Source organism: Triticum dicoccoides, chromosome 6A, assembly GCF_002162155.2.
Source record: "Triticum dicoccoides isolate Atlit2015 ecotype Zavitan chromosome 6A, WEW_v2.0, whole genome shotgun sequence".
Lineage (NCBI taxonomy): Eukaryota > Viridiplantae > Streptophyta > Magnoliopsida > Poales > Poaceae > Triticum > Triticum dicoccoides.
The window spans coordinates 36,124,459-36,136,767 of NC_041390.1; the positions used below are offsets into that span (position 1 = coordinate 36,124,459).

The 12,309-nt window shown below is 46.4% G+C and overlaps 1 protein-coding gene across 1 annotated transcript in view; it reads right to left on the reverse strand.

The window, feature by feature from the left end:
- The window catches only part of LOC119315581, a 58,076-nt gene extending 46,236 nt beyond the window's left edge, over positions 1-11,840 (reverse strand). The window contains exons 1-2 of the mRNA XM_037590145.1: positions 11,093-11,840; positions 3,034-3,040 (exon numbers count right to left, since the gene is read on the reverse strand). Of these exons, the coding sequence (XP_037446042.1) occupies positions 3,034-3,040; positions 11,093-11,840 (755 nt within the window). The remainder of the gene's footprint in view (positions 1-3,033; positions 3,041-11,092) is intronic.
- Positions 11,841-12,309: the final 469 nt, after the last annotated feature.

Sequence of the window (12,309 nt, forward strand, 5' to 3'; positions counted from 1 at the left end):
CAAGTTGATCTTCATGATCGTTCTCTTAGCCGTGTGTGGTGCCCCCCTCCACCATAATCCTCGATAATATTGTAGCGGTGCTTAGGCGAAGCCCTGCGACAATAGAACATCAAGATCGTCACCACGCCGTCGTGCTGACAGAACTCTTCCCCGATACTTTGCTGGATCGGAGTCCGGGGATCGTCACCGAGCTGAACGTGTGCTAGAACTTGGAGGTGCCGTAGTTTCGGTGCTTGATCGATCGGGCCGTGAAGACGTATGACTACATCAACCGCGTTATCATAACGCTTCCGCTGTCGGTCTACCAAGGTACGTAGATTACACTCTCCCCTCTTGTTGCTATGCGTCACCATGATCTTGCGTGTGCGTAGGAAATTTTTGAAATTACTACGTTCCCCAACAGGCACCTCGTAAGGTGCCGGAGTCAGCATCTCCGTTAGGAGAGTGCCTGCAGGATCTTCGGGCAGGGGGGGCTGGGCAATCAAGCTGCTCCGCTGTCTTTATCCAGGCTTGTTTATGACATAGAAGCTTAGATCCTGCATATGACTAAACCGGGGCAAATAAATACCCTAAGAGATATAAAAACTTATCGGATTGGCGCGACGCTTTGCGCTGAGTCCGCGGTCCTCGGTGAGGAAAGGAGGTACCTCGGCGCCCTTGAACAGCACCCTCCAGATGTCCTCGTGTGTCGTGTCATAGAGCTCTCGCAACGTCTGGTGCTTGGCCGAGTCGAACTCCCACAAATCGAATGCCCATCGTTGACACGGGAGGATCCGGCGGAAGAGCATGACCTGGACCATGTTGACGAGCTTGATTTTCTTGCTCGTCATGTTCCGGATGCAGGTCTGGAGTCCGGTCAACTCTACCAAAGAACCCCAGGATAGGCCCTTCTCTTTCTAGGAGGTGAGCCACGTGGGGATTCCGGATCAAAATTTGGGGGCCGCCACCCAGTTGGGGTCGCGCGGCTCGGTGATGTAGAACCACCCCGATTGCCACCCCTTTATGTGTTGGGGAACGTAGTAATTTCAAAAAAAATTCCTACACACATGCAAGATCATGGTGATGTATAGCAACAAGAGGGGAGAGTGTTGTCCACGTACCCTCGTAGACCGAAAGCGGAAGCGTTAGCACAACAGGTTGATGTAGTCATACGTCTTCACGATCCGACCGATCAAGTACCGAACGCACGGCACCTCCGAGTTCTGCACACGTTCAACTCGATGACGTCCCTCGAACTCCGATCCAGCCGAGTGTTGAGGGAGAGTTTTGTCAGCACGACGGCGTGGTGACGATGATGATGTTCTACCGATGCAGGGCTTCGCCTAAGCACCGCTACAATATGATCGAGGTGGATTATGGTGGAGGAGGGCACCGCACACGGCTAAGAGATCAAGAGATCAATTGTTGTCCCTTTGGGGTGCCCCCTGCCCCCGTATATAAAGGAGTGGAGGAGGGGGAAGGCCGGCCCTCTCTATGGTGCGCCCTAGGGGAGTCCTACTCCCACCGGGAGTAGGATTCCCCCTTTCCTAGTAGAACTAGGAGCCCTTCCAAGTAGTAGGAGTAGGAGGGAAGGAAAGGGAAGGGAAAAGGAGAAGGAAGGAAGGGGGCGCCCCCCTCCCTAGTCCAATTCGGACCAGCCCATGGGGAGGGGTGCGGCCACCCTTTGAGGCCTTTCTCTCCTTTCCCGTATGGCCCATTAAGGCCCAATACGAATTCTCGTAACTCCCCGATACTCCCGAAAATACCCGAATCAATCGGAACCTTTCCGATGTCCGAATATAGTCGTCCAATATATCGATCTTTACGTCTCGACCATTTCGAGACTCCTCGTTATGTCCCCGATCTTATCCAGGACTCCGAACTCCTTCGGTACATCAAAACACATAAACTCATAATATAACTGTCATCGAACTTTAAGCGTGTGGACCCTACGGGTTCGAGAACTATGTAGACATGACCGAGACACGTCTCCGGTAAATAACCAATAGCGGAACCTGGATGCTCATATTGGCTCCCACATATTCTACGAAGATCTTTATCGGTCAAACCGCATAACAACATACGTTGTTCCCTTTTTCATCGGTATGTTACTTGCCCGAGATTCGATCGTCGGTATCTCAATACCTAGTTCAATCTCATTACCGGCAAGTCTGTTTACTCGTTTCGTAACACATCATCCCGCAACTAACTCATTAGTTGCAAGGCTTATAGTGATGTGCATTACCGAGTGGGCCCAGAGATACCTCTCCGACAATCGGAGTGACAAATCCTAATCTCGAAATACGCCAACCCAACAAGTACCTTCGGAGACACCTGTAGAGCACCTTTATAATCACCCAGTTACGTTGTGACGTTTGGTAGCACACAAAGTGTTCCTCCGGTAAACGGGAGTTGCATAATCTCATAGTCATAGGAACATGTATAAGTCATGAAGAAAGCAATAGCAACAAACTAAATGATCAAGTGCTATGCTAACGGAATGGGTCAAGTCAATCACATCATTCTCTAATGATGTGATCCCGTTAATCAAATGACAACTCATGTCTATGGCTACGAAACTTAACCATCTTTGATTCAACGAGCTAGTCAAGTAGAGGCATAATAGTGACACTCTGTTTGTCTATGTATTCACACACATGTATTGTGTTTCCGGTTAATACAATTCTAGCATGAATAATAAACATTTATCATGATATAAGGAAATAAATAATAACTTTATTATTGCCTCTAGGGCATATTTCCTTCAGTCTCCCACTTGCACTAGAGTCAATAATCTAGTTTACATCGCCATGTGATTTAACATCAATAGTTCACATCACCATGTGATTAACACCCATAGTTCACATCGTCATGTGAGCAACACCCAAAGGGTTTACTAGAGTCAATAATCTAGTTCACATCGCTATGTGATTAATACCCAAAGAGTACTAAGGTGTGATCATGTTTTTCTTGTGAGGGAAGTTTAGTCAACGGGTCTGCCACATTCAGATCCGTATGTATTTTGCAAATTTCTATGTCAACAATGCTCTGCACGGAGCTACTCTAGCTAATTGCTCCCACTTTCAATATGTATCCAGATTGGGACTTTGAGTCATCTGGATCAGTGTCAAAACTTGCATCGACGTAACCCGTTACGACGAACCTTTTGTCACCTCCATAATCGAGAAACATATCCTTATTCCACTAAGGATAATTTTGACCAATGTCTAGTGATCTACTCCTAGATCACTATTGTACTCCCTTGCCAAACACAGGGCAGGGTATACAATAGGTCTGGTATACAGCATGACATACTTTATAGAACCTACGACTGAGGCATAGGGAATGACTTTCATTCTCTCTCTATCTTCACCCGTGGTCGGGTTTTGAGTCTTACTCAGTTTCACACCTTTTAACACAGGCAAGAACTCTTTCTTTGACTGTTCCATTTTGAACTACTTCAAAATCTTGTCAAGGTATGCACTCATTGAAAAACTTATCAAGCGTCTTGATCTATCTCTATAGATCTTGATGCTCAATATGTAAGCAGCTTCACCGAGGTCTTTCTTTGAAAAACTCCTTTCAAACACTCCTTTATGCTTTGCAGAATAATTCTACATTATTTCCGATCAACAATATGTCATACACATATACTTATCAGAAATGATGTAGTGCTCCCACTCACTTTCTTGTAAATACAGGCTTCACCTCAAGTCTGTATAAAACTATATGCTTTGATCAACTTATCAAAGCGTATATTCCAACTCCGAGATGCTTGCACCAGTCCATAGATGGATTGCTGGAGCTTGCATATTTTGTTAGTACCTTTAGGATTGACAAAACCTTCTGGTTGCATCATATACAACTCTTCTTTAATAAATCCATTAAGGAATACAGTTTTGTTTATCCATTTGCCAGATTTCATAAAATGCGGCAATTGCTAACATGATTCAAACAGACTTAAGCATAGATACGAGTGAGAAACTCTCATCGTAGTCAACACCTTGAACTTGTCGAAAACGTTTTTGCGATAACTCTAGCTTTGTAGATAGTAACACTACTATCAGCATCCGTATTCCTCTTGAAGATCCATTTAATCTCAATGGCTCGCCGATCATTGGGCAAGTCAATCAAAGTCCATACTTTGTTCTCATACATGGATCTCATCTCAGATTTCATGGCCTCAAGCCATTTCACAGAATCTGGGCTCATCATCGCTTCCTCATAGTTCGTAGGCTCGTCATGGTCAAGTAACATGACCTCCAGAACAGGATTACCGTACCACTTTGGTGCGGATCTCACTCTGGTTTACCTACGAGGTTCGGTAGTAACTTGATCTGAAGTTACATGATCATCATCATTAGCTTCCTCACTAATGGGTGTAGTAGTCACAGGAACAGATTTCTGTGATGAACTACTTTCCAATAAGGGAGCAGGTACAGTTACCTCATCAAGTTCTACTTTCCTCCCACTCACTTCTTTCGAGAGAAACTCCTCTAGAAAGGATCCATTCTCAGCAATGAATATCTTGCCTTCGGATCTGTGATAGAAGGTGTACCCAACATTTTCTTTTTGGGTATCCTATGAAGATGCACTTCTCCGATTTGGGTTTGAGCTTATCAGGTTGAAACTTTTTCACATAAGCATTGCAACCTCAAACTTTAAGAAACGACAGCTTAGGTTTCTTGCCAAACCATAGTTCATACGGTGTCGTCTCAACGGATTTAGATGGTGCCCTATTTAAAGTGAATGTAGCTGTCTCTAATGCATAACCTCAAAACTATAGTGGTTAATCGGTAAGAAACATCATAGATTGCACTATATCCAATAATAGTACGTTTATGACGTTCGGACACACCATTATGCTGTGGTGTTCCAGGTGGCACGATTTTGTGAAACTATTTCACATTGTTTTAATTGAAGATCAAACTCGTAACTCAAATATTTGTTTCTGCGGTCAGATCGTAGAAACTTTATTCTCTTGTTACGATGATTCTCCACTTCACTCTGAAATTCTTTGAACTTTTCAAATATTTCAGACTTGTGTTTCATCAAGTAGATATACTCATATCTGCTCAAATCATCTGTGAAGATTAGAAAATAATGATACCTGTCGCGAGCCTGAATATTCATCAGACCACATACATCAGTATGTATGATTTCCAACAAATCTGTTGCTCGCTCCATTGTTCCGGAGAACGGAGTCTTAGTCATCTTGCCCATGAGGCATGGTTCGCAAGCATCAACTGAGTCATAATCAAGTGATTCCAAAAGCCCATCAGCATGGATTTTCTTCATGCGCTTTACACCAATATGACCTAAACGGCAGTGCCACAAATAAGTTGCACTATTATTATTAACTTTGCATCTTTTGGCTTCAATATTATGAGAATGTGTATCACCACGATCGAGATCCAACAAACCATTTTCATTCGGTGTATGACCATAGAAGGTTTTATTCATGTAAACAGAACAACAATTTATTCTCTTACTTAAATGAATAACCGTATTGCAATAAACATGATCAAATCATATTCATGCTCAACACAAACACCAAATAACACTTATTTAGGTTCAACACTAATGCCGAAAGTATAGGGAGTGTGCGATGATGATCATATCAATCTTGGAACCACTTCCAACACACATCGTCACTTCACCCTTAACTAGTCTATGTTCATTCTGCAACTCCCGTTTTGCGTTACCACTCTTAGCAACTGAACCAGTATCAAATACCGAGGGGTTGCTACGAACACTAGTAAAATACACATCAATAATCTGTATATCAAATATACCTTTGTTCACTTTGTCATCCTTCTTATCCGCCAAATACTTGGGGTAGTTCTGCTTCCAGTGACCAGTCCCTTTGCAGTAGAAGCACTTAGTCTCAGGATTAGGACCAAAATTGGGCTTCTTCACTTGAGCAGCAACTTGCTTGCCGTTCTTCTTGAAGTTTCCTTTCTTTCCCTTTGCCCTTTTCTTGAAACTAGTGGTCTTATTAATCATCAACACTTGATGCTCTTTCTTGATTTCTACCTTCATCGATTTCATCATCATGAAAAGCTCGAGAATCGTTTTCATCATCCCTTGCATACTATAGTTCATCATGAAGTTCTACTAACTTGGTGATGGTGACTAGAGAATTTTGTCAATCACTATTTTATCTGGAAGATTAACTCCCACTTGATTCAAGCAATTGTAGTACCCAGACAACCTGAACACATGCCCACTGCTTGAGCTATTCTCCTCCATATTTTAGCTATAGAACTTGTTGGAGACTTCATATCTCTCAACTTGGGTATTTGCTTGAAATATTAACTTCAACTCCTGGAACATCCATATGATCCATGACATTCAAAACGTCTTTGAAGTCCCGATTCTAAGCTGTTAAGCATGGTGCACTAAACTATCAATTAGTCATCATATTGAGTTAGCCAAATGTTCATGACGTCTGCATCTGCTCCTGCAATAGGTCTGTCACCTAGCGGTGCATTAAGGACATAATTCTTCTGTGCAGCAATGAGGATAAACCTCAGATCACGGATCCAATCCGCATCCTTGCTACTAACGTATTTCAACTTAGTTTTCTCTAGGAACATATCAAAAATAAAACAGGGGAGCTAAACGCGAGCTTTTGATCTACAACATAGATATGCTAATACTACCAGGACTAAGTTCATGATAAATTGAAGTTCAATTAATCATATTACTTAAGAACTCCCACTTAGACAGACATCTCTCTAATCTTCTAATTGATCACGTGATCCATATCAACTAAACCATGTCCGATCATCACGTGAGATGGAGTAGTTTCAATGGTAAACATCACTATGTTGATCGTATCTACTATATGATTCACGCTCGACCTTTTGATCTACGTGTTCCGAGGCCATATCTGTTATATGCTAGGCTCATCAAGTTTAACCTAAGTATTCCACGTGTGCAAGTGTTTTGCACCCGCTGTATTTGAACGTAGAGCCTATCACACCCGATCATCACGTGGTGTCTCAGCACGAAGAACTTTCGCAACGGTGCATACTCAGGGAGAACACTTATACCTTGATAATTTAGTGAGAGATTATCTTATAAAGCTACCGCCGAACTAAGCAAAATAAGATGTATAAAAGATAAACATCACATGCAATCATAATATATGACATGATATGGCCCTCATCATCTTGTGCCTTTGATCTCCATCTCCAAAGCATCGTCATGATCTCCATCGTCACCGGCTTGACACCATGATCTCCATCATCTTGATCTATATCAATGTGTCGTCACATGGTTGTCTCGCCAACAATTGCTCTTGCAACTATTGCAATCGCATAGCGATAAAGCAAAGCAATTATTTGGCGCTTGCATCTTATGCAATAGAGAGATAACCATACGGCTTTTGCCTGTTGCCGATAACTTCAACAAAACATGATCATCTCATACAACAACTTATATCTCATCATGTCTTGACCATATCACATCACAACATGTCCTGCAAAAACAAGTTAGACGTCCTCTACTTTGTTGTTGCAAGTTTTACGTGGCTGCTACGGGCTGAGCAAGAACCGTTCTTACCTACGCATCAAAACCACAATGATAGTTTGTCAAGTTGGTGTTGTTTTAACCTTCGCAAGGACCGGGCGTAGCCACACTCGGTTCAACTAAAGTTGGAGAAACTGACACCCGCCAGCCACCTGTGTGCAAAGCACGTCGGTAGAACCAGTCTCGCGTAAGCGTACGCGTAATGTCGGTCCGGGCCGCTTCATCCAACAATACCGCCGAACCAAAGTGTGACATGTTGGTAAGCAGTATGACTTATATCGCCCACAACTCACTTGTGTTCTACTCGTGCATATTACATCAACGCATAAAACCTGGCTCGGATGCCACTGTTGGGGAACGTAGTAATTTCAAAATTTTCCTACGCACATGCAAGATCATGGTGATGTATAGCAATGAGAGGGGAGAGTGTTGTCCACATACCCTCGTAGACCAAAAGCGAAAGCGTTAGCACAACGCGGTTGATGTAGTCATACGTCTTCACGATCCAACCGATCAAGTACCGAACGCACGGCACCTCCGAGTTCTGCACACGTTCAACTCGATGACGTCCCTCGAACTCCGATCCAGCCGAGTGTTGAGGGAGAGTTTCGTCAACACGACGGCGTGGTGACGATGATGATGTTCTACCGACACAGGGCTTCGCCTAAGCACCGCTACGATATGATCGAGGTGAATTATGGTGGAGGGGGGCACCGCACACGGCTAAGAGATCAAGAGATCAATTGTTGTCCCTTTGGGGTGCCCCTGCCCCCGTATATAAAGGGGTGGAGGAGGGGGAGGGCTGGCCCTCTCTATGGCGCGCCCTAGGGGAGTCCTACTCCCACCGGGAGTAGGATTCCCCCTTTCCTAGTAGAACTAGGAGCCCTTCCAAGTAGTAGGAGTAGGAGGGAAGGAAAGGGAAGGGAAAAGGAGAAGGAAGGAAGGGGGCACCCCCCCCCTCCCTAGTCCAATTCGGACCAGCCCATGGGGAGGGGTGCGGCCACCTTTTGAGGCCTTTCTCTCCTTTCCCGTATGGCCCATTAAGGCCCAATACGAATTCCCGTAACTCCCCCGTACTCCCGAAAATACCCGAATCAATCGGAACCTTTCCGATGTCCGAATATAGTCGTCCAATATATCGATCTTTACGCCTCGACCATTTCGAGACTCCTCGTCATGTCCCCGATCTCATCCAGGACTCCGAACTCCTTCGGTACATCAAAACACATAACCTCATAATATAACCGTCATCAAACTTTAAGCGTGCGGACCCTACGGGTTCGAGAATTATGTAGACATGACCGAGACATGTCTCCGGTCAATAACCAATAGCGGAACCTGAATGCTCATATTGGCTCCTACATATTCTACGAAGATCTTTATCGGTCAAACGGCATAACAACATACGTTGTTCCCTTTTTCATCGGTATGTTACTTGCCCGAGATTCGATCGTCGGTATCTCAATACCTAGTTCAATCTCGTTACTGGCAAGTCTCTTTACTCATTCCGTAACACATCATCCCGCAACTAACTCATTAGTTGCAATGCTTGCAAGGCCTATAGTGATGTGCATTACCAAGTGGGCCCAGAGATACCTCTCCGACAATCAGAGTGACAAATCCTAATCTCGAAATACGCTAACCCAACAAGTACCTTCGGAGACACCTGTAGAGCACCTTTATAATCACCCAGTTACGTTGTGACGTTTGGTAGCACATAAAGTGTTCTTCCGGTAAACGGGAGTTGCATAATCTCATAGTCATAGGAACATGTATAAGTCATGAAGAAAGCAATAGCAACAAACTAAACAATCAAGTGCTATGCTAACGGAATGGGTCAAGTCAATCACATCATTCTCTAATGATGTGATCCCGTTAATCAAATGACAACTCATGTCTATGGCTAGGAAACTTAACCATCTTTGATTCAACGAGCTAGTCAAGTAGAGGCATACTAGTGACATACTATTTGTCTATGTATTCACAGATGTATTATGTTTCCGGTTAATACGATTCTAGTATGAATAATAAACATTTATGATGATATAAGGAAATAAATAATAACTTTATTATTGCCTCTAGGGCATATTTCCTTCATTATGGTATCCACATAGGTGCCCTCGAGCCAGGTGACGTTAGGCATCTTGCCCACCATGGCGCCTCCGCACTCTGCTTGCTGGCCACCCACCACCTTCGGTTTAACATTGAAGGTTTTCAGCCATAGGCCGAAGTGGGGCCTGATGCGGAGGAAGGCCTTGCACACGGCGATAAACGCCGAGATGTTGAGGATGAAATTGGGGGCCAGATCATGAAAATCCAGCCCGTAGTAAAACATGAGCCCGCGGACAAATGGGTGGAGGGGAAATCCCAGTCCGCGGATGAAATGGATAAGAAAAACTACCCTCTCATGGGGTCCGGGCGTAGGGACGATCTGCCCTGCGTCTGGCAGCCGGTGCGCGATATCCGCGGCCAGGTATCCGGCTGCCCGCAACTTTGCGATGTTCTCCTCCGTGACGGAGGAGACCATCCACTTGCCTCCTGCTCCGGACATGCTTGGAGTGGTTTGAGAAGTAGGACGTGAGCTTGGGCGCTGGAGCTCGAGTGCGTGAGAATGGATTAGCGAGGAGGTAGAAGGCGAGGGTAAAAGGGGGTAAATCCTTGTCCCTTTATAAGGGCGAAAGAGGCGATGCGTCTCCCCACTTGCCTGGTAAAACCGCTTATTCCCCAGGCGCCGTGAATGATGGCGCGGTTGGGTTACCCACGTCCGTATTGATGAGAATCCCGTAATAAGGGGTACACGATCTCTGCTTTGACAAGATGTGTCGAGAAAACCGCCCCATGTTATGTGCGGTGCTGGTCGAGAAAAACGGTTCAAATAATGACCGAGCCATGACATGACATCGTGCTATCAGAACGCATCAGCAGATTAGATTTGTGGGAATATTATTCTCTCTGCGGTAGTATGTGGAACTCGTTTTGCAGAGCCGGACACTATTCTAGTGTTCAAAATCTTCTATGGAGTATTCGGAGGAGGAACCCGCCTTGCAATGCCAAAGACAATACTGCGCACCGGACTCATCGTCATTGAAGCCTGGTTCAGGGGCTACTGAGGGAGTCCTGGATTAGGGGGTCTCCGAACAACCGGACTATATCCTTTGGACAGACTGTTGGACTATGAAGATACAAGATTGAAGACTTCGTCCCGTGTCCGGATGGGACTCTCCTTGACGGGGAAGGCAAGCTAGGCAATACGGATATGTAGATCTCCTCCCTTGTAACCAACTTTGTGTAACCCTAGCCCCCTCCGGTGTCTATATAAACCGGAGGGTTTAGTCCGTAGGACAACATACAATCATGCTATAGGCTAGCCTCTAGGGTTTAGCCTCTATGATCTTGTGGTAGATCAACTCTTGTAATACTCATATCATCAAGAACAATCAAGCAGGATGTAGGGTATTACCTCCATCAAGAGGGTCTGAACCTGGGTAAACATCGTGTCCCCTGCCTCCTGTTATCATCCGCCTTAGACGCACAGTTCGGGACCCCCTACCTGAGATCCGCCGGTTTTGACACCGACATGGGGTGTAATAATCCCCTGGCAGCAAGCTAAGATCCAGGCTCTGTGTATCCAAATCAAACCTCAGGATACTTCTTGATCCTGCCACGGTAACAGACCAGTGAAGGCGATCCCCTGCCAGCATAGCGGGCTGGCCCCTGAAAATGAACAAACCCTCGGATGGAATCGGTGCCGAGAGGCAGTCACCCCATATGCCCGTCTCCGACGAGTAAACGTAGGCGAGCGTTGTTCTAGGCTGCTCCCCGTCGCTGCCTACCAGGACCACCCGAAAGTGGTCGACATCTCCGGCGGCGCGAAGCACTGCCCCACTGATATCACCCTCCACCCTGTGGAACTCGAAATCCGGGGGAACGGCCAGGCGGAGCTGGTGGCCGGCGACGGGGTCCCACACAAGCACATGGAGCCGGATCAGGAGGAAGAAGAGCGCGAGGCCGTGGCGCCATCCGAGGGCGATGCAGTGCTCGTTGAGCTTCAGGCGGAATTGCTTGAGGGGGAGGCGGTCGGGGGCGTCGGGAGCTGGCTGGAAGGTGATTCTGCGGTGTTGGATGAAGGAGCCGAGGAGGAGAGCGTTGTGGCGGTGGTGGATGCGGAAGCGGCGGCGGAAGGCGGGGTCGGAGAGGAGGCGGCTGCAGACGGCGGAGGCGTGCGGGAGGGAGGAGGGCTGCGGGGGGAGGCAGAGGAGGATCTCGGAGTGCAGGTCGTCGCCTTCCGGCAACGAGCAGGGGCGGCGGTGGAGGCAGCCCGCCATCGTGTCGCCCTCCCCACCGTTGTTTGTGCTGATGCGGGTGTGAAGTCGAGTGTGTTGGGGAACGTAGTAATTTCAAAATTTTCCTACGCACACGCAAGATCATGGTGATGCATAGCAACTAGAGGGGAGAGTGTGATCTACGTACCCTCGTAGACCAACAGCGGAAGCATTATGACAACGCAGTTGATGTAGTCGTACGTCTTCATGGCCCGACCGATCAAGCACCGAAACTATGGCACCTCCGAGTCTTAGCACACGTTCAGCTCGATGGCGATCCCCGGACTCCGATCCAGCAAAGTGTCGGGGAAGAGCTCCGTCAGCACGACAGCGTGGTGACGATCTTGATGTTCTACCGTTGCAGGGCTTCGCCTAAGCACCGCTACAATATTATCGAGGAGTATGGTGGAAGGGGGCACCGCACACGGCTAAGAAAACGATCACGTGGATCAACTTGTGTGTCTAGGGGTGC